This window comes from Cryptomeria japonica, chromosome 6, assembly GCF_030272615.1.
Source record: "Cryptomeria japonica chromosome 6, Sugi_1.0, whole genome shotgun sequence".
NCBI lineage: Eukaryota > Viridiplantae > Streptophyta > Pinopsida > Cupressales > Cupressaceae > Cryptomeria > Cryptomeria japonica.
The window spans coordinates 131,551,046-131,573,738 of record NC_081410.1 but is presented as its reverse complement, the minus strand read 5'-3'; the positions used below and the strand labels follow the sequence as shown (position 1 = coordinate 131,573,738).

At 34.1% G+C, this 22,693-nt stretch overlaps 1 protein-coding gene across 3 annotated transcripts; it reads right to left on the bottom strand.

The window, feature by feature from the left end:
* Positions 1–1,714: 1,714 nt before the first annotated feature.
* On the bottom strand, positions 1,715–21,769 carry LOC131044206 (paired amphipathic helix protein Sin3-like 4). Of its 3 annotated transcripts, XM_057977482.2 has the most exons (25): positions 21,570–21,769; positions 20,837–20,937; positions 19,503–19,652; positions 19,209–19,395; positions 19,009–19,107; positions 18,664–18,852; positions 18,200–18,554; positions 16,994–17,130; positions 16,711–16,786; positions 16,540–16,569; positions 16,044–16,348; positions 15,753–15,907; positions 15,473–15,600; positions 15,109–15,363; positions 10,922–11,617; positions 10,664–10,755; positions 10,057–10,231; positions 9,539–9,948; positions 9,321–9,421; positions 8,141–8,279; positions 7,868–8,020; positions 7,582–7,745; positions 7,344–7,455; positions 7,009–7,187; positions 1,715–2,238 (listed from the first exon to the last, which is right to left on the bottom strand). In XM_057977482.2, exons 2-24 carry the CDS (start codon positions 20,908–20,910, stop codon positions 7,029–7,031), a joined length of 4,341 nt encoding a protein of 1,446 aa, XP_057833465.1. In that variant the 5' UTR covers positions 20,911–20,937; positions 21,570–21,769; the 3' UTR covers positions 1,715–2,238; positions 7,009–7,028. The 3 variants fall into 3 exon arrangements, with proteins under 3 accessions (XP_057833465.1, XP_057833463.1, XP_057833464.1); XM_057977480.2 differs by having other exon boundaries at positions 9,539–10,231; XM_057977481.2 differs by lacking the exon at positions 1,715–2,238 and adding an exon at positions 6,226–6,848 and having other exon boundaries at positions 9,539–10,231.
* Positions 21,770–22,693: the final 924 nt, after the last annotated feature.

Genomic DNA, 22,693 nt, shown 5'->3' with positions numbered 1-22,693 from the left:
GAAATAACTACATAATTTTCACGTTGCATCTCTTCCCTTGAAAAACTTTCGTCGTGTCAACTGCAATCTATCTGCAGACAAGACATCTGTAATTGAGTTGCATAATTTCTGTATTACTCCTTCAGAATGAGATGTACAAAAAGACATAGCGTTTCTGTATCATTGCTTTGAAATCAAATATACATGCTGACAAAGTTCAAGAATATTTAACAAAGTTTGTAATGTCAATAAACATGATTGGGTGCAGTACATTTCTACAGTATTACAGGCATACAAAACAATCTATTAAACGTTCACTACAATGAGTGCGTCAAGTCAACTTATGTGTTAACATTGGAGATTACCTAGGTATGTGATTTTTAAGGTGCAATGGATTGGACATTGTTGTTTAAGCCTGTTTCTTATTGTAGAAAGACCATATAAACGTACAGAGGTTGCTTAGATCCAATCGTTACAAAGGTGAATAATGTCATAACCTAAATCAAGGAAGTGTTGCAGCCAAGGCTAAAAGTGTCAATGCATGATGACACCAAAAGTTCTTGCTTTGATCAGTGAGATAAAAAGTGTCAATGCATCCCCATGCATTATGGGTTATTTGATAATTAAAATTAAACAACCATCTTAGGACAACAAACTAAGCCATCCTACAATTAAGCTTAAGACATCCAAAAAACCATAATCTTTGATTCTTTTTTTTTTTCTTTGAAATTTTCTCTTTAATACTAGATATATATCGGCTCTGCCTTTATCGACCAAAATAAATAAATAAATTGATTTTCAATCACACTAGACTCAATGACAACATCTCATATAATGTTGTCTAGCTCGTGACATTGCAAGATATATTTAGTAGCTATGCAACCACAACACGACATCGATTCGATTTTCAATCTCTAGACCCAATGACAACATCTCATATATATTGTACAGCTCGTGATATTGCAAGATATTCAATACCCATGCAACCACAACTAACTAAAGCCACGCCATAATTTGAACTAAAATACCTCCGCAAAAAATTGAGTCCACAATCAACAACAATCCCTGAATTTTTTAATTCATGTATATCCTTCACTTACATCTTTCAATCACGTCATAATCCATTCTATTGTCAAATAAAACTTGTACAGATCCTCAAATTTTGCTAGATAGAGACGGTCAAGTCAATATTGGGTGCTCTGCGATAAATCGTGATCAGTAATGTCTTAACAATACGGTACACAATTTAAATTGAAACTTTCCCACCTTTTACTACTACAACAACCAATGGCAAAATCCATAACCAAATATACTCAAGTAGAAAAACAGATTTTACTACTCTATACGTAAGGCACAAGAAAACAAATTTAAAAAAGCTTCTCTGAGGTCAGCGAATGCACAAGATCCAAAGAGATCAATATCCACTTCCCTGGTGTCTTGTTGAAAGAAAACATCAAAACATGGATCACGATAATATAACAATCCAAGGCCAAACCCATAGAAATACTTAAGTTAATTTCCTACTGCTTTTAAGTTATTCTTAACAAAGAGCAATCGAAGAGTTATCTGATTTTTTCGGTCAACATAAAATCAATGTCTTTCGTAAGTGTCCTCCAAAAGAAAGACAATACTTTAACCGTCATTATTATTTACAAAGAACAAGTACCGTTTTCCATTCAATGAATTACAAAAGATACTGATCCAAAAAGATATAGCGCAGAAGAATACAAAAAAATGGTGGAAAATATCTGCAAATATATACATGTATGTTCCCTGAAAAGGTACAATAACAAAATCCAGCAGACAGCTTTCGACTTGTACGAAAATTTTTGAAAGTATCCTGAACGATGCTCCACATACAATGTAGGAAATTGATGTAACTAGATCTAAAAAATGTGATACCTTAACCCTTCTGATACACTATCAGAAATAGTTAGGGCCATCACCACGTTACAAGGGAATACTCTTGCAGTTGTATTATTAAGAAATCATAAGAATATGAAGTTCTAAGAGAAAATGGCTGTTCTCCAATATTCTTAGCCATTTACAATAGTCTGGATACAGAGCTGATAATCCAGCAACCTCACAGTGATTGCTAAAATACAGGTGCCATAGAAGCACTTAAAAGAGCATCTGATGTTATGCTGCTCCAAATTCACATAACCTTATGCAGGATGTAGAAAAGGCTAGACCGTGTTATTTGCCGATAGATTACACACAATAGAAAGTTTCTTGCTCAGTTCCCTTAACAGGTGGAATCTGCAATATAGATGCCAGTATCGATCAATAGACATGATTCCCAAATCTGAATAATTTTAAATTACAACAGACTGATCTGCAAGCTAATCAACCAGTCAAGTTATTTAAATGTTACCATTGCCTTCAAAAGGAAGAGATTGTCAAATAAAGCATGAATGTGCTTTTGAAGATTATAAATACTATATAAAATGGATGAAAGAATAAGAAGCAATATTGGGTCAGTTAACAAGGAAGATTGCATCAGTTAAATATGAAAACGGCAAAGATTACTGATATTGGCATTAATCTAAGACTAATGTTCCTAAACCACTAGTATAGATATCTTAAATACATATATCTATTATTTCATTTAATTATTATTTTATTTACTACAATGACATTAAAAAAATTATTTAAGAATTATTTTATTTTATTACATCATTTATTTTTATTTGAGGAGCTATTTTACTTTTCTACATAAATTTAAATTTTACTTTTCCATATAAATTTTAATTTTACTTTTGAAAAAACCATCATTCATTATTTTGGTAATTGTTGTGTCTTGTTTTACCTTAAAATGTGTAGTAATATTTTATCTACTTTATGTTTCTTTTTTCAAGTTTAATTTTATAATTTTAGTTTTTTGTTTAATATACGTTTGTTACAGTTTAAGGTTTTTTTGGTAGCTTTTGTGAGTCTGATTCCAAAAACTGCAGCGAAAAGGATACTACGAAAGGATTTGATCAAATTTCCCAAGAGCCAGGGAAAGGAACATCTTGCTGTAGCAATTGCAAGCAAGTTACGTGCCTGCATGGCTGCATATGTATATATGATCTATAATGATGAAGAGAACGATAAGAGTTTCTCCATTAAATAAAGCTTGCTTATAGCATCCCAGGAAAATGTAGACAAGACTTGCTATTACTCCTGCTTGTTTGGACATAAAATTATTTCTGTCCCAAGCAGAGATTTTGGGAGCCTTTCCTTCATACCAAAATTGCATGGACACGGATACAGATACAAATAAGGATACAGTATACAGCCATTTTTTAAGATCCCCAATATAGATACGACATTAATAAAAAAACATATACACATATTTAACACAATTTTCTAAGTCACTAGAGAACATTTTCATTACAACATGAATGGTTGCTAAATGAATAACTATAAGTTGATTTAACAATTTACAGTATGCAAAAAAAGCAGAGTTGGATTGGAAGATAACCCAAAAAAATGGGTCGCTGAAAAAGAAACATTTTATGTCTTTCTCATTGCATGAATAAAGTTTTTTTAAATTAAATTTAGGAAGTTTACGTCAAATTTAAAAATTAAAAAAAAACAAATCACATAGTATTCATTGTTCAACACAGCTGGAAAATCAAGGTTTTTTGGGCACGTATGTGTACAATATCCGACATGTATCTAGACTCTATCGGATACATATACGTTACTGTTTCAGATACGGAGATTTGTGCACCCAGGGAGGGACAGGGGTATCTGGCTACTCTGCTTCATTCAAATAAAAGAGTCTGCATTTGCATACTAATGTTCTGCTCAGATTTTGTGATAAAATACCATAACAAATTAACAGAAAAAGTGAGTAAGATTAATTTCATAGGTAGCAATTTCAAATGGACAATTTGAATTTAGGAACCTAAAGGTTGTACTTACGCAGGCTGCTCTATGGTAAAAACTAAAACACTATACGCCAGATCCAATCGTGGGTTAAATTTGACTCCCATATATTTCCATGATGTTGCACCACTCTCGAGTCTCTACCAGTACCTTATTGCCAAGTAGTTCATAGCAATGTCATGCATTTGCAAACAAATTAACAAACAAACTATAGGTTTGCAATTTTTTACAGGTGGTTTCAATTTAGGTTTACCTGTATAAGAAATATATAAAAATTATATATATAGCTTAAATATAAATTGCTATATACATATATGTACACAATTTTATTTTTTTCATTTAAAAATTAAAAACTATTTTATTTTATCTACATTACTATTTTTTTGGTAATACACTTAGTTTACTTTTGTAAGTAAATTTTAATTTTACTTTTGAAAAGCTACCATTCATTATTTCCATATTTTTTTTTGTTTAATTTGTACTTTGAAAAGTGCACTAAATTTTATGTGTTACTTTTTAATAGTTCCATATGGAGGTGTTAAAATATATATATTAAAATATAGTTTTTGTGTACACAGGCATGATATGACACTCTATGCCCTGCTACTGTAGAAGGCCTCTCAGCATAATTACACAATGGTTCAAAGCAAGGAAGCATTAATTGTTTGAGGACTTAATCGGCAAAACAAAAGTATAAGATTTTTTCAAAAAAAGGGGAAAATTTTGGATTTACAAAAAAACATAAAAAATTACAGAAAAACAATTAAAAAAAAATATTAAAAACTATTTTTTTTAAATATTTAAGGTCAGGTCATTTCCATAGCATTGAGATATTGTAGGCAAATAAAATAGACACTTCAACACATGAATTGTAAAAAATAGATACTCATTGTATTAAACTTATAGATACTCATTGTTTAATACCAGAAAGTTAAGGCAGATGAGTATTAAACTTACAAATACGTATGTGTAAATTACACTTTTCTGTTTACTTCAGTAGCAGTAGAATTTGTAGATTACTGGTTGTGTGTATGGTTGTGTATGTCTGTATGTTTGTGTGTTATATGTATCTAGTATAACACACAAACATACAGACATACGTATAACACACAAACATATAGACATACACATGTATAACACACAAACAAACATACATACACAGACATACACAAACATATGTATACTAGGTCACAAGGTTCAAATTCAAGTTCGTAAAAAATTTGAAAATAAATTCGTGATTAAAGTCGTCTTATATAAATTTAAATTTTTTAAAATATACATAATATATTCACAAAATTATAATTTATAAATATTAAAGTCTAAAATAATTATATTAAGTTGATAAATTTAAAAAAATTAATCTAAATATTTAAATTTGTTTAATTATTAAATGTTAATATTTCAAATAAATAAGTAAATTAATAGTAAATTTAAATATTTAAATGATCATTTTTTTTAAAAATAATAATATAAGTAAAATAATATTTATTTTTAATGGACATTGATTATTAAAATATAAAATATATGTTTGAAATTTTAGGAAAGCCTAAAAATATCTATAGATAAATCAAAAACTTCCCGAGCAGATTGCAAATTTGTGGATTTGACATTCAACGTGATTCACAGCAGACTCCTCTCACGGCTCACCCACCATTTTTTTGCTATCGCGAGTTTGAGAAATTCCGTTACCAAAAGCCCTAATAAAAACTTTTATTCTTTTCCATACGAATGTATTGTGAATTTTAACAAATTTTATTTATTTTTAACGAGTTTTACTGCAAATTTTAACTAATTCTTCAACCCCAAGCTAAATGAATAACCTACTGCCACGCGCCGCCATAAATAGCAATTTTTGTAGATTTTTTAGGGTTTTCGCGGTAGTTTTCTGTTTTGCGGGCTTTGTGCGATTTTTATTGGATTAAACGTGTGTTTTTTTCAAGATTAAAACGTGAAATAATCGTTGACCAATTAATTCCGATTTTGGGGGAACAAATCAGCTCCAATGCCGACTCCCGATTAATCGGGTATAATTGCAATTTTTTCCCGATTGTTGCTTCTTTGGTTCAAAGTACTAAAAATTTTGGTCACGTGTGCCCAAGATAGTTAAACTTAAAACTTCAAATAAATCAACAAAATAAGCAAGGGCAGCTCTCATAATAGAGTCGTGCGGAGTCTTAAAATATTCCAAAAGCACATAGAAGAGGAGGCTAATGAACAATGGTATAAACATAATCCCTGTAAGTTGAAATAATAGGAGTGTAGAACCTAAAGTTGAATGGGGCAAGAAACTAGTTGAGGTGAAGAATCAAATATATCACCACCCTTTGATCTAGGGCAACAATCTGATGTTATATTCTGCTGAGAATTACATAAAGCGAGATAGTTAAACTTGAACTTCAAATGAATCAACAAAATAAGAAAGGTTCTCATGGAGTCGTGCAGTCTTAAAATATTCCAAAAGCCCACAGAAGAGTAGGCAAATGAACAATGGTATAAACATAATCCCTGTAAGTTGAAATAATAGAAATGTAAACTCTAAAGTTGACTGGGGCAAGATACTAGTTGAGGAGAAGAATCAAATATATCACCACCCTTTGATCTAGGGCAACAATCTGATGTTATATTCTGCTTAGAATTACATTCAGCTTGAGACTGAGAACAGGAGGTACATCCATTAATCAATAAATGTAACCACCTTGGTGACCACACCAATATAGCTGAAACACAATCCACCACATGTCACAATGAACCAGGCATGGGAGCATCATGAAATTGAAAAAAATCAATTTGGCCAATAAAAAGTCTAGCTTGTCACCAATATCACGTGGAGATTTTTTATTATCTTACTAGGGCTATTTAAAAGAGTCATCTCAATTTCTTCACATTCCTAATGTTCCGCGAAACTGAATAATAAATATACCAGTAATGCTAATTTTTGAGATGTACTTTGAATATTATTCTGACTTTATGTTGGTTGCATCTACCCATTGGTACTGCACATCAACAGAAACGTCATTACCTATGATTTCAAAATATAGGATAGATACTCCAAATTATTCTTCCTTTTAGCAAAGCAGCTATTATAGCTACAACATACATGCCAAAAAAGAAATAACATCCTTTAGTTGAACTTTCCAAAGAAAGAATATGCACCTTTGTCAATGACAACCAGATTAAGAGCTCTCAACCCATCTATGAAAACGATCAGCCCTCTTTTCACAATAATTATGAAAATGCGCATCCTCATAACCATGGTTGATCTCTGCAGAAATTTTCTGCTTCTTTTGATTCCTCCGAAATAAAAAATCTTCTGTGTCTAGAACATAAGAAACCTGACACACACATCACAAGGGCAAAATATTGGAATGAGTGCCTACATATTTTGTTCGTTCCACCCAAATTAGGTAACTGATTTCCTCCCCTCCCAAGCATGCTATCCTATTTACTTAAAATATGCAAGCAACATAATCATTAAGATTCTTCAAGACCTTAGATGTGCTGCATGTTATCTTGTACTCCAAGCCATTCACCACCCGAACACCTTTCATAGCCTTGCAGGTTGAAGCGTACTCATCATCACATGCATATTTGCGTTTGTTTCTGAGCCAGCCACAGACTAGTGTTAGATTATAGTATTATACCAGACTACTGTCAGATTATACCCAAAGATGAATTTAAAGGACAAAGGAGGTACATTAAGTTCGATTTTTTTCAGAGTTCAAGTACCTTGCAAGGAAGACATGGTGTGTTTCCTTGGTATTAGAAGCTGCTGAAAGAAATTCATTATTCAAATAATTGGCAAAGGCAGGATCCACTGCAACAGCTCCAACTTCAAGTTTTTCAGGCCCCCGTTCCATAAGTTGAATGGATAAGCTAGTAGGATTTGATGTCTGCAAGTACATAAGCATTTGTAACAAGAGAATATAACAGACTTTTCCCATGTTTCCATCTAAAACCTGATAAATAAGCTCAAGTACTTCACAGAAGAACAAAACAGAGCATAGAAACTTACACATTCAAAACGATAAATATTTTCATCGTGCAAATAAATACGGGCATTTGCATGATTCACAAGATCTATGAATCTCTCTGGTGCTCTTGACCCTTCATACATATACAACTGAAGCAATTTGTTGTCCATCTCATCTGATGCAATGGCTTGAAGCTGCATAAGAGTTACAGGATTGAGGAGAACAGACTGATTTTTAATGCTAGGGAAGCAGAAAGTAATAATTTTTAATGAGAGGGAAGCAGAAAGTAAATATGACTGAGACATTAACCAGACCTGTTTCACAAGTTTGAATATCAATTTGTCCAATGTGAACAACACATATGACTGAGTACCAATTATTGCTCGACAATCATCCTCGAACTTAGCATTATCAGCTGATCCATCAAGTAAGCTGTACAGTATACTCATAAATCTGCAAATATTTTATAATAGTTAGAAAATTTTGTTACTTAAAATACAAACAAAATCAAAACTCGACTAGAAACTAGCTCACTGGGTTTGAATTCAAAAGTCAAATCTCTACTCAGAAATTTGGAAAAAGATAACATAAAAAACCATTATATCCATATCCGCAATTAAGTTATATTATTTACTAAAATTAGATGTGAAAAACTTGATATAATTTTTAGAAGACCTTTATAAAAAAATATTTAAAAGCTTCAATTCTATCTTCAGAAATAAATTATAGGTGTCCAGTAGACAATAATCCAGTAGCATGCTAAGTAATTGCCATAACAATGTCAAGATACCACTTGAACAAACAGCATTGATGCTTTATGGCACATTTCCCATAAAGGCATTGGGTGTAGCCAACATATCAAGCAAAACAAAAATCGAACCAAGCTTTTAGTGATGCTTTATTTATACCAAACATATGGTTTATGTACGACCCTTAAATAATAGCAACATAACAGTTTTCATATTGTGACATTTTTAAGTCCTGCTGTCATTCTCGACGCCTTTCCTCTTTCATCTTATACTCACAGATCATTGACACCAATCAATTTGAGACAAAGTGAGGCAGAAGCCAGCTTAACTATTGCTTATGGACAAGCAATGCAGTTTTGACTGAATGCATTTCTCTCATAAAAATCAACAGCAGCCAAGCTTAATTATTTGTAAGGACAAACAAAACAATCTTGCCTGAAGACATTTTTATCATGAACATAAACACCAGCATAGAGGAGCATGGTCTATATACTTTGAACATCAAACCAGGTGGGAACAATTATTAAAATTATATATGATATATCTAGTGTTAAAACCAGGGAAATAGTTTTTACCCAATGATTTTAGCACTAATATTTTAAAATATGGCAGAGTTATATGATTTTTTATTTTTAAACAATCAACTTTGTTTTTTCAATGAGAGAATTTGTGAGCCTGTTATAGTTATAAAAGGAAGACAGAAAGGTGATAAATTTAGAAAATGCTCATGCATGCAACAACTCACTTGTTATATAGATCAGGAGGATTTGTATCCTTAACACTTTTCCATTTATGTTCAGCAGATAAAGAATTTTTCTTTGCTGAAAGAATTCGCTCATACAATGTCTGCAAGATGACAAAACTAGTGTGAACCCAACTCATTTATGAAACCAGTAATCAAGTGCTGAAAATCATTAAATTGCTGAAAGGTGCATCCATGTAGGGAACTATTCTATGCTGTACCTGATGTAGCCTGAAGAGCACATAATATGAATCATTGCCATAGAAAATCTTAGAATCTTTCTGTGCTCTGTTGTTTAAACTAGATGGTACATGTTTTGCAAGGGGTTTAGCCATTAGCAAAGAACGGTCCGAAATTGTCATGGATGTTCCTTCACCTTCAACATCATGGGCGTCAGCAGTTACCTCAGCCTCCCCTTCGCTTTCGGCTTTACAATCATTTTCTTCACGTTCTTCATCCTCTTCCTCCTCCTCCTCCTCATGATCTTCATGTGAGCACTCATCACCTTCACCAGAGTCACTTCCTGAGACATCTTCACCAGCTTCAGAAGCATTCTCACTATCTTCAGTTGACCTTTGAGCACTTTCTTCTCCCTCATCATCTGCATCAGCATCATGTTCTCCTCCTGCTTCTGCAACACATTCAACCTCTTCATCTTCAATCCGTCTATTTCTATACTGCCTATTGGCAGCATTCTCCTCCCCTTTAGGCACAGCATCTATACCAGAAACAACATTACCAGCATTGCCATATAGTCGATCCTCAGTCTCTGGTGTGGGTGACAATTCACCTTCTTCCCTTTCAGCTTTCAAATTGCTGTGTACAACTTCACGGTATCTCAAGATTAGGGTATCTGCCTTTGAATCCATGGCCCTACTTTCCATTCTTGAACCAACAGTCCTCCTTTCTGTTTCCTGTACCATATCATGCAACAATAATAAGACTGATGTCAGATAAGCAAACGCACAAACATGGAAGAAAAAACAGAAACCAGAGATGGGGCAACACTTGAAGTTAAGAAGGAAACACCAAAGTTAACATTGACATGCATAAAAAATATCAATTTGTTGAACTTTCTCATTCTTTTTGACATTTTTAGCTGTGGTGTAAGATAAATTACAGAAAAACAATAATTATTAAATCAGAATATTCAAGTCAACCTCAAGCTAAATCAGAAAATATATTTTAAGTATAACAACAATTCATAAAAATAAATTCCTTCCTGGTCTAATACTTTTAAATACCCAAGAAAATAGAGTATGAAGCACCATAATTTGTTTTTTTCAGGCAGCATTTCACATTAGTGTACTTTAAAGACATTCCAAATACCAAAGCCGGAACAGTACCTCTACTTGAGAACCTCCCCTATCCTTTGGAATAGGCTCATGCCCATTCTCACCTCCCATTTGACCAGACCTGGAGGGCACTGGAACAGTGCCTGCAATTACACCACAATGATTTGAGCAATAAGGAAAAAAAACAATCAAAAATAAAACAAGGACCTCGTCATGCTTGCCTTTATTTCATACTTTTTTAGTTTTTAGCATAAATTTACTCAATTTGAGTGTCAAAACCCTCCATATGCCTGGCTGAAGTACACAAACCTGACACGTGATCCAAACCCAACCTTCCCATACTTGAATCTGTCGCAGCAGCATGTCCAGCATTTGGATCATCAATCTTCTCAATGTGACCAACTTGCATGACCGTACTGGGCATCTCATCAGCTGTAGATGCAGTGGCATGCAATTTTCCTTGGTGCAAATTTCCAACCGGTCCCTCACCTTTACGCCCATTTTGCTCAGCTTCATGAATAGCATCACCACTTGCTACACTCTCACCATTTGACATTCTAACACGAGTAGAAACTGTTGTTTCTATTGTTACATTTTCCTCAGTCTTGCCACTTGTTTGATGTTTCAAATTTGTGTTAGCAATATCAGCAACGGCACTACCATCACTTTCCCCTATGCTTGCTATACTACTCTTTGCAACAGAATTTTTCACTTTGACTGCTTCCTCTGTGTCCTCTGCCCCATGAGGCCGTGGAGGAACACCAAGCATAGGTTCTACAAAGGTGGTCCATATCCTCATTACCTTATCCAGCTGCTCCATGGTTGTACATACCTCATCACAGGAGTACTTGATTATTTGATACAAATCTTCATGAATATCAGGATCAGAATACTCAAACTGCAGATTTGGAATTATAGGTCTTCTGTTCCCAGCAGCAATAGAAAGAAGTACATCATCTTCCTTCCTCTTTTTCTCATTTATTTCCTTTATCTCTGCCAAAAGCGCTGTGAAACAAAACAATGAGATATTCATCAGTCATCTACATTATGATATTTCATAATTATGCATTATAATTTTGTTTTGTTTTGGACATCACAAAAAAGAACAATTTAAATATCAGAAATACAGAGATAAGACTTTGCTGACAGAAGCTACTAAGTCAATAATTGAGACTTATGAAAACCAAATTCAAAAAGTGAGTACAGTTCCTAGTGACATGAAACCAAAACTTATTACAGAAAAAAGGATATAACTAGACAATGGTATCAATTCTGCATTAATATAACAATGTATATGGCATGCTCTTCATAACTTATAAAGGAACATCCTTTCTGAAGGTAAAATTTAAGCTCCCTTCAACTTGTTAAAACGACAAGCCCAAACACCATATACCTTCAATAATCAGGAGAACTAACAAATTTTAACATATGTAGTTTGGTTTTCCAGTATTTCCTTACTGCCACCAGCCAGGGGGATTGGCATTCTAGCAGAAACAGTGAAAGGACTTAAAGCCCTCATCTTCACAACTCCAACACCTAATGAAGGATCTAAACCCATTCAACTTTTCTCGTTTTCATTTAGACCAATCAATGAGCTGTGAGTGTCAAATGGGATGAACTCAAGTGGTGAATCATCAGGCCTTTCATAATGGAGACTTATGTTCAAATTCCTAGGAGACATTTTACTTGCTTATTATGTACAAATCTTGAATATTGAATTGGGCATAGCACCACATCTAATTCTGATCCCCCAACAGAAAATGCTAGGTGCAACTCCAAGGTAAATTTGACAGAAGAGCTACTTCCTCATTCACTGCATCTAAACCAAAGCAAACCCCACAAGGGAAAATTAACCAATCAAAAAATACATATCAATGAACTGTGAGCACGAGCATCTGCCTCATTCACTGCATCTAAACCAAAGTACACCCCACAAAGGAAAATTAACCAATCAAAAAATACATATCAATGAACTGTGAGCACGAGCATTCTCAAACTGAACAATGTCAATGTTGAGAATGATATAAGCACTTCAACCATAGCCCTTCAATTGCAGCTAACAAAATAATCCACAGTGTGACATTTTTGGAACACAAATCTGATTTCCAAGGGTTTTTACGTGAGGAAAGAAATCAGGAAATCTGTTCAATTTTCCCAATCCCCACCAAATCTGGTAACTATAGCATTGGGAAATCCTGGTTTCCAACTGTTTTTCTCCGAGAAATAGCAGGTCAATAGCAAGGGTTTTTACTTAAAAATACATATCGATGAACTGTAAACACGAACATTCTCAAACCGAACAATGTCAATGTTGAGAATGATATAAGCGCTGCAACCATAGCCCTTCAATTGCGGCTAACAAAATAATCCAGTGTGACATTTTTGGAACACAAATCTGATTTCCAAGGGATTTTACTTGAGGAAAGAAATCAGGAAATCTGTTCAATTTTCCCAATCCCCACCAAATCTGGTAACTATAGCATTGGGAAATCCTGGTTTCCACCTGTTTTTCTCGGAGAAATAGCAGGTCAATAGCAAGGCAAAAGAAAATTTAACATGGTCCTGGGAAAAATGCAAGATTATTGTTTTGAGATATAAAACGTAAAACTAACATAGACACCTTAAATACATCTATCTAAAAGACGATCGAGGATATCAATTTTGAGGTGCCTATCTAACCTTTGTGACAATCCCATCATAGACACCTCAAGATTAATATCTCTCAGCACCTTCTAAACACATCTATGTAAGACATCTATTCTGATTAGTATCATATAAATATTAAAATTATATTAGATGCTGAGAGATATCAATCTCAAGGTGCTATCTAACCTATGTGACATTTCCAATATTTTAGGCATCTTAAGACAGGCATCTCTCAGCATCTTTTAGACAGATATCTTTAAGATATCTATATGCTAGTTATTATTATATAAAATTATAAAAATAATAAATATTAGTGATCTGTGCTCTAAGTTCTTAAATGGGTCTAGGGTCTAGGTCCAAAATTCATCATATATGTTCCATGGTCTAGCTTTTGGAAATTAGGATCATAAGTCCAAAGTCAAAGAACCATGATTAAAAGCCTGTACAATAAAATAGGATAAAATCTGATAGATTTACAAGTTATAATATTTCCTCAAGAGAAATGTGGGTATATTCATACACATTCAATCATACCCATACAAATTATGATATCTTGAATGTAAATACCAAAAAACTAGTTAAAGATTAAAATTAACTGTTCTTATAGATGCAAAACATTTTTCTAATGGTTTAAAATCACTGTATTTATATCAAATGGCAAGAGTCGAGACTAATTTGTTACCAAACTACACGGTGCTCTTAAAGTACATAAGTGTGTGATTATAGATACATATGTTTTTCTATGATCTTTTCATAAATACTTTTGTTCAAATATGCATTCTTTAATCCTAATATAATTCATTGATTATGGTACATGTATGCTGTTTCAATTAATCAGATGCGCAGTGTGTTCCAAAACAAAACACCATTTCTTTGTTGTTTGCTCCACAGCATTTTTTCAGCTCTAACCTTAGCAAATACACTCTGGGTGGAAAATAGGGTCTCTCAACTCTCTTCCTTTCCTCTTCATCTGTTGAGATGCAACTTCAGGCTGAGTTGTGTCCAGGGATAATTTGACCACATGTTAATTTGCTACCTCCATGGGTCTAAGAAAAAACTAGTCCAGTTGAAAAAATATCTCCCCAGAAAATGTGAATAGCTTCATCTACGATTTGTTGTCTCTGCATTTCTTGGGCTATGGGGGCAATCTCTTGCTCTATTTTGCGTTGCTCCACTCACTCTCTTCTGCTTGTGCATTCCATTTTGTCTCCTCTCTGCTGTGTTATCACTTCCTATTCTTCTCCCTTCTGTGAATGTTACCTACTCTATTGAGATTCTCCTCCTCTTTCCTCATGTATTTGATTACAAAATATCTTCCCTCCCATCCATAGCATACCAGATATGATTTATCGTGATTTTGGACAGGAAATAAGATTATCTATTAGTATGAGTTTACAAATAATAATTGTTCTGCTATTTATGACTGAGCATAGATGTGTTCTAACTCACAACTATTCCGCAAGGTACGGGCATGAAAAAAAATGTATAAATGTGATAATTGTGAACCATAAAATATCTGTTGGTCTACTTACTTCTATGGTATTCTCTGCTTTTCTTTAGCATAGTTTGTTTTATCCTTTTAACGGAAATTTCTTTATTGTTATATATACTACATTTTTTGAAGTAGTTTTGTCCAAAAGCAATATTTGAAATTTTCTTCATATCAGCAGCAAAGGGTTTCTTCTGAACACACTCGCATCAATACATATCCTCTCCTGCCACTGTAAGTTAAAAACTCTCAGCGTAATTAAGATCCTACCTTTTAATAAAAACAAAAATATATGAAGATAAACGAAAAAAACATTATTAGGCAGTAAGGAATTAGAACATAGAAATAGCATATTTCTAACCTTTAGTGCTCAAGCTCTTCTTATCTTGCTGTTTGAAATAGAAGCTACGATGATCAAGTGATTTATGATAATTTTTTGAATAGACTTCAGCCCAGACTTTATTCATATCCATACGGCACTTTGACCATTCTTCTTGCTTTTGTCTAAGGCGAGTCAATATAACAGGACAAGCAACAGCTGCATTCTTCCGCAGTAAATCAATCACATCAAGGCCATGGTCTCCATAAATACGCTCGATACACCTTAAATTTAGAGCTGTGTATGGAAAGGAAAAAAAACATAAATGAATCATACGTTAATACTACTTCTGTTGCTTACAATTCATAGGTTCACTAAACTAGAAACACAGAGAGTTAGCAAGAACCTGTCAAATGGTCTTCAATTCGAATTTGACCATCTTGCCTGGAACCAGTATCTTTCAGCTTTTCCATTAATTCCTCTACACGTTTAGTTGTAACAACAGTGGATTCCAATAACATGTCTAGCTCAAATCTGAAGATACAGAGTGAGCAAATGAAAGTAAATTTCCATCACTTACTGATATTAAGTTAACAATTACGAATAAAATAGCATTAAAATGACTTGATATCATCTAAAGACTTGGTGATAGAAAAATAACGCTGCAATGTCAATCAATTACAAACCTGTCATCTTCACATCTGAAGAGACTTTCCTCATATTGATTCTTACGCATATGCTTGAAAGAATAATCCTCACTGCCAGATGTCACTGATACCCAAAGATCATTTAATACAGATACTGCAAGTTCAGTGCGATGACTTGCAGAAGGCTTTGGATACTGCAAGGAATTGAAGTTAGTGTTGATTGAAATTTGTATAAAACTTTATGTAGCGAAGCATATTGTAATTAAAATGCAGGAAAAATGCTACCCTTGAAATACATCAGAATGAATTGTAACCAAATACATTTCTTACATTCTTTGGAAGCAACCGGTAGCTTGGAGTGCAACGTTCACAATTTGAAAGGTCCAACTCTGATATGGGCTTATTCATATACTTCTCTTTATTAGAAAGTAAGGAAACCTTATGGCTTGATGAATCCTTTGCCCCATAATTTGCGGGTTTATCAGGTCTCTCTCTCTCCTTCTCCCTGTCTCTTTCATGATCTCGATCTTTCTCCCGATCATCCTTCACTCTCTCTCTGTCACGTTCTCTGTCTTTTTCTCTGTCCTTCTCCATCTTCGCAGGCTTTGGGAGTGACCCCTCTCCCCAGTATAATTCTACAGGGATTGAACACTCCTATTAGTAGGTTCAGATTTAACAACGATGCACATCACTTTCATGATCCAACTAATTATATCTAAAGCACTACAAGCTTCACAACTACAAGGTTTCAGTTTTAATCCTAGTCTTTTTAAGGCCAATCTAAAGATAGAACACAGACTAAATTCAAGTTGCACTCAAAACTTACTCTTGTTGAACACACCAGCAAGAAAACCATCTGCAGGAAATTTGTACAGCCATGTTGAGAACAAATCATGCAGGTTTTTAATCAGTGAAATTAACTAATGGGAAATAATCAAATATAGCAAATTTTGCAAATGAAAGCATTCTGTATATCTAAAATTGTTTACATAGTTACCAATATTTTCACATTGGGAAAGAAATTCATTGAATCCATCCATAAGATCTGGGTATTTTCCAAGTATGTCAGAAACCTGAATATAACATTCATTGTCAATATCACAGTATGTCCACAACTTCAAAAAAATATTTACCACTTGCAATGAAATTTCTAGCCACAACCCTAACTATCAATCTAATAGTAAGTAAATCTATGATTTCTCATCAAAGTGAGGAGAAAAAATTATTTCCATGTATTTTCTGGTTAACAAACAAAATGCTCCAACTACAATGTGACATACCAGACTTTGCAGCTCTGTTCGATTAATTATTTCCTTGCTGTATATGTGCAAACATTTCAAGAACTCTTGATAGGTATCAGGATTTCGCAATCTGGCCTTCACTTTGTCACAGAAGTGTAATTCCTGATGATACACATCTGCATAAAATTTCTTATTAGTTCCTTTGACTATCCCATCAACGCACAGATTTTCACAACAATAACAGTAAATGCCCACTGACAAAAATTCAACAAATTGAATAAATTCATATAGCAGTTGTCTGCAAAGTTTAATGCCATCAATAACAGCCAGGTCAATACTTGTTTCACTGAATATACCAAAGCAACACCCAAATAGTTCCTGAAGGAGTCGACAACAAAAAATTGAGACTGCATGCAAGGAAACAGCTAGACCCTGAGAAACACACCATCCCTAATATTGGTATCAAGGCAGTGTAATGGTATTAATAAAAGCAAATGTCAAAAAAATTGGAGTTGTTTCTCCTTGGGTAAGCTTAATACATTCAATATAATTCATTTACAACCTGAACACAGCATTTTCACATATGAAACATCGCACAAGTGATAAATTGTAAACAGATTAAAATATTTGATCTCCATTCACCAGATAGATTTAAATGTGACTTCTAATTTTTAAAATATGCAGACTTTACATTCAAGCATAATCGCTACAACACAAACTGGCTCTGTAATTAGATCCTAGTAATAGGTGCCACTCACTACCATAAAACAAGTCAAAAAATCCCAGACATTACAATTTGATGTTCAATCCAATATCAATATCTTCAAACAACCTTAACTACAAAATAGTTGCAATTTGGAAAAAAATTCAAATCAAAATTAAGTAAGACTATAAATTTATCTTACAGAGCATTTCCCAAGGCAAACTAAACTGGAAAAGGAGCCACAAGGTCAAAGCACTTACATACAAAAAGACTCAATACATAACCCTTGAATAAATTTAATATAAATTACTTACTATTCAAAACATTTTTGTCCTCAAATGAAGAAGTTGGAACAACCTTAACTACAAAATAGTTGCAATTTGGAAAAAAATTCAAATCAAAATTAAGTAAGACTATAAATTTATCTTACAGAGCATTTCCCAAGGCTAACTAAACTGGAAAAGGAGCCACGAGGTCAAAGCACTTACATACAAAAAGAATCAATACATAACCCTTGAATAATTTTAATATAAATTACTTACTCTTCAAAACATTTTTGTCCTCAAATGAAGAAGTTGGAATAGACTGCCCTACAAAAGCTTCCCCACCTTCCCCTCCCTGTGTTTGCCTTCGAATCAGCTCACCAGCTGTCCTGGCAGATTTACGTTTATGCGGAAGTCTCTGCATGGGATCTAATTCCCTGTCTCTTTCTTGTTCTGAGTCCTTTTCATCTCTTTCCCGATCCTTGCGTTCCCTATCTTCCTTCCTTTCTTTTTCTTTCTCAACTCTCTTCCTGTGCTCTTTTTCAAGCTTGATGGGTGGCTTTTCACCATCATGATCAGAAGGCCTTTCAACACTACGATCACGATCAATCTGTGAAGTAACAGTTTTCTCCCGCTGCCATAAACCACAGAGAAAGGATCAGAAGAGGACAAGTATTATGCATCAAGCCATTCAAACAAGGTAAATGATAAGCAAGGTAGAATGCCATCCGAAAAATTCTAACCATCTTTTCCCCATGAAGATGTCTCTGTAAAGCCAAACTAGGACTTCTCTCATCCCTTCGAGAAGCAGGAAAAGCTGCCGGTCTTGCAGAAGATGGAGCATGTGGCACATGTGCTGTGCCTGAGGAATCAGGTAGGAAATAAGTAAATTCCTCCAGCAAATCTTGATGGTCCTTGAACAATGAAGCCACCTGTCAAGCAAAGATTATATTCGAAAATGTGAATTTGGATATTTAAAACAATTATAAACTTTTGAAGACTCCCTACATCTAAGGAAATAAGTATAATACACAAATATGATATGATGGTAGAATGCCAAAGAAATATTAAAACCTACTGTACACTACCTCTTGATACACTTCACTGATTGTCTTGTTTCCCTTCCGATACATATTCAAAATTTCCAGAAAAGCTTTGTATACTTGTTCATCATATTGAAACCGAGTCTAGCAAAACACATCAATTATAATTTAGAACTGTTTGTGAGGCAATAAAGGCTCCAAACTTTTGATCCACAATCATGAACACGTATGGCCATGAGATTTACCTTGATCTTGTTGACATAATTAATGGCTTGGTCAAATTCAACAGGTTGCTTTTTGGGTGGCGGTTCATCCTCAGGCGGAAGTGTAATTTCAAAACCTTTAGGAAGAAAGGTGTTAAAACCCAAAATAAGATTGCGATGCCCTTTAAATAATTCTTTCACACGGGCAATAACACCAGCTGTATCAATTCTGCAAGGCAAACAAAACTCTACTCAAAATAAAGTTCCACTTAAACAGTGCAATTAGAAAAGGCAGATCTACTCCATGAAAACATTTGTATGCTATCAATTACAAACCTTTGTGCCTTGAAATCTTTCATTACTTCAAGAAATTCATCGTATTTCTCTTTCCTGTCTTTGAACATTTCTTTCACCGCTTTCAGATAGGCCAATGCGTCGTCTGTAGTTAACTTCTGTGTTCCTCCTAAATTTTGTGGCGGTCCAGAGCTGTTTCAACTCACCCAAGACAATTAAATTTTGAAAACCCTTCATGACTGAAAGACAAGATAATCTAATCTTTATTTGCAAAGGAACAAATTTAAGGTCAATCATACAAGTTGACAGTAATGATGGTGGCGGTCTTGTAACCACTCAAACAAAAAAAATGTCAAATCAAAAAATTCACAATTTCATACAAATATAAAAAATTAACAAAATGTAAATTTGCACAGCAGACTATGTATTCATGAAGCATTGACCTACAAGTAAATTGGGTCACTTACCACCAAAAAATAGCCCAGATTCAAAACTCATTGAGTTGCTCCCCACGGAGATAAGAGACCAAACTTGCAAGAGTGCAGTTTGTTCCCACTCCATGAGACTCGTAGAATAGCCTTTTCCAATGAAAATAATTAGAAAAGGTCATGTTGAAAGATGATATTACCACGCTGTGCCAAACAAGCACAAAAGCCCTAAGGTAAACTTGCTGCAATCCGAGTCTCCCCACAAAAATAAGATACCAAAATTGCAAGAGTGCAGTTTGTTACCCCTTAATGAGGCTCATAGAATAGTCTTTCCTAATGAAAATAATTGCAGAAAGGGTCCTTTTGAAAGAAGATATTACCCCGCTATGCACAAAATAAATTGTGCCAAACAAGCACAAAAGCCCTAAGGTAAACTTGCAATTGCATGCAATCCGACCACATGAAGAAAACCAGTGATACCTCATAAGCGCTGAATACCTATGTGAAAAACCTAACATCTACAAATCGTTTGATAAAACAATTAACATAGAACTTACTAAACTTAAAGGTAACAAAGTTTAGATTGCAGCCCACTAGCTTGAACCACTACTAATGAAAGATGACTGATACAGATTGACCAAATAACAGCAAATTCTTAGAAAAATTATATTAGATTGCATGATCATGGACGTCAGAAACACCAAACATGAAAAAAGGAGGAGATGCAAAAACTGCAGACTGATTATATCCAGCAAATAAGATCATACTATCCATAATGCATGCACTCACTTTAGTCATTCAAAAAACAAAATAGAGATATAGTCTCCCCACTAAACTTCAAACACACATAGTACACCCAGGGATTAAATTCCTTTAACAATTCTCTCATAAAACTACAATGATAAAACAATTACCTTTGAATTAACAGGGATAAGGAAAAGAACTTACGATTCGCCTCTAGATGTAGAAGGGCGCTTCACTTGAGCACCCCCCATGTAGCTCTCCTCCCTTCCCCTCTTCATTTATATGACCACCAGTTTCAACTCAAGCTGCTTTTACCAAAAAAGAAAAATCATATTCATTACAATTAGTCTAGGTTTCTTGTTTCTACAACCCCCTCCTCCTCCTCCTTAACTACAATCACAAAAAGCATGAATCCTTCACAGATAAAACCCCAAATTCTCAACAGTCAGAAGGGATACAAATTCAAAACCCAAAAAAACAAACCCAATAAAACCACAAAATACTCAAATACAAAAATTAAGATCAGGCGCTCCTCTAAACACCAAGAAGAAAAAGAATAAAAAGAATAACGTAAAATTGAAGCTTCTGGTACAAAAGTATTCGACTACATATTTATGTCCAGAGGTCAAGAGATCGAGACTCGCGTAGCTTATTTCATTTTCACTACCTTGTCTCGCATTTTTTTCTTTCTCAAACAGATCCTTGCAAGCTTAATGGGATTAAAAATAAATGCTTTCATTGAAACCCCAACTATTACTAAAGCCTGCTTAAAAAGGAACATCAATTTAAAACATATACATGCAAGGGCCTTTCAGGGCTTAAATAGACAAGCCTCTACACTAAACACTTTCCAGAAACAAACAGATGACATTGCAATACAATACAAAGGAAAATAAAAAATAAAATAAAATTGTGAAGCAAGATGAGTACGAGAGACCTTATTTTGAAGCACAGAAATCCGTTGTTCAGAAAAATTCGAACCTCCGCCGATCCGCTGCAACGAAAATCAATTACAATTCCATTAAATCCATGAAAACTAGAGCAAAAACATATCCTCGTCCTTCTCCTCCTCCTCCTCCTTCAAAATAACACTCACAAACATAACAACTTCACAATGTTATTATTATGCTATATATGTCTATTAATTTTAGAAAGCCGAGAAGGGTAGTAATTTTGATCGCTTAATTTTTTTACCATGGTAAATGAAATCTGACGTGGTTTAACTAGAGAGAGTAATACGAGGTTAAAATGGTGATTAAATGCTTGGGTCTACGTTTTTGGTTTACCGGCTGCGGATTGTGGGTGACCGGCTGTAGTCTGCTGTAATGCGCCGTTTAACTGCCAGTTAGCGCGTTGCGTGGTGGGGCCAGTGGATTAGGATTACCGTCTATGACCGAGGACATTTTGAAGGACTTTTTTTCATTTTTATTTCGTTTGCTGGGGAATAATGTGGGGATATTTTGTGTTTGGTCTACGTTATGGGGTTGAGGAAAACTTTCATTGTAATAACGAGATGAAGGGGAGAAGAAAGGAAAAATGGACATGATTAGCTTTGGGGTTGTGCCCTAGGACATCTAGCTATTGTTTCAAAAGAAGACCTTAGGACTTTGGACCTTGTTTTAATGTAGCTAGGTTTGGTTGCATGTTAGAAGAAAATTATTATTGAGAAAATAGGTATCTATTTTAAGGTCATGTTATTAGTATATATTTGTTTGATTCAAAGGATATTTTCGTTTCAGTTTGTTTTTTTCATATTTTAAAAATTTGATAAAAAGTAAAATCGAGGTAAGGTGTGGTTGGGTCATTGGGCTAAGTCTTGTTGGGTTATCTCATGATATCATAAAAAAAAATGAGGATATGATGTTGTAGTCTTGAGAAAGGATATATAGTACGAGGTTTTCTATTTTGGGGGTGGTTTAATAGAATGTTTTATATGTTTAGATCATAATGTCGATTTATTTCTTAGAGGTGAAAAGTGTACGATTTACACTTTTCTCTGCTTATTTTAGACCTATTTTCACCATTTATCCACAGTGTAATGGACCAGTGCTCAAATGGCAT

Coding starts and splice junctions, on each gene's coding strand:
- LOC131044206 (XM_057977480.2), bottom strand. CDS start 20,910: ATGAAGAGGGGAAGGGAGGAGAGCTACATGGGGGGTGCTCAAGTGAAG. Junction 16,570..16,710: donor TTCCCAATGTGAAAATATTG/GTAACTATGTAA, acceptor AATTTCCTGCAG/ATGGTTTTCTTGCTGGTGTG. Junction 15,364..15,472: donor AATTGAAGACCATTTGACAG/GTTCTTGCTAAC, acceptor TTCCATACACAG/CTCTAAATTTAAGGTGTATC.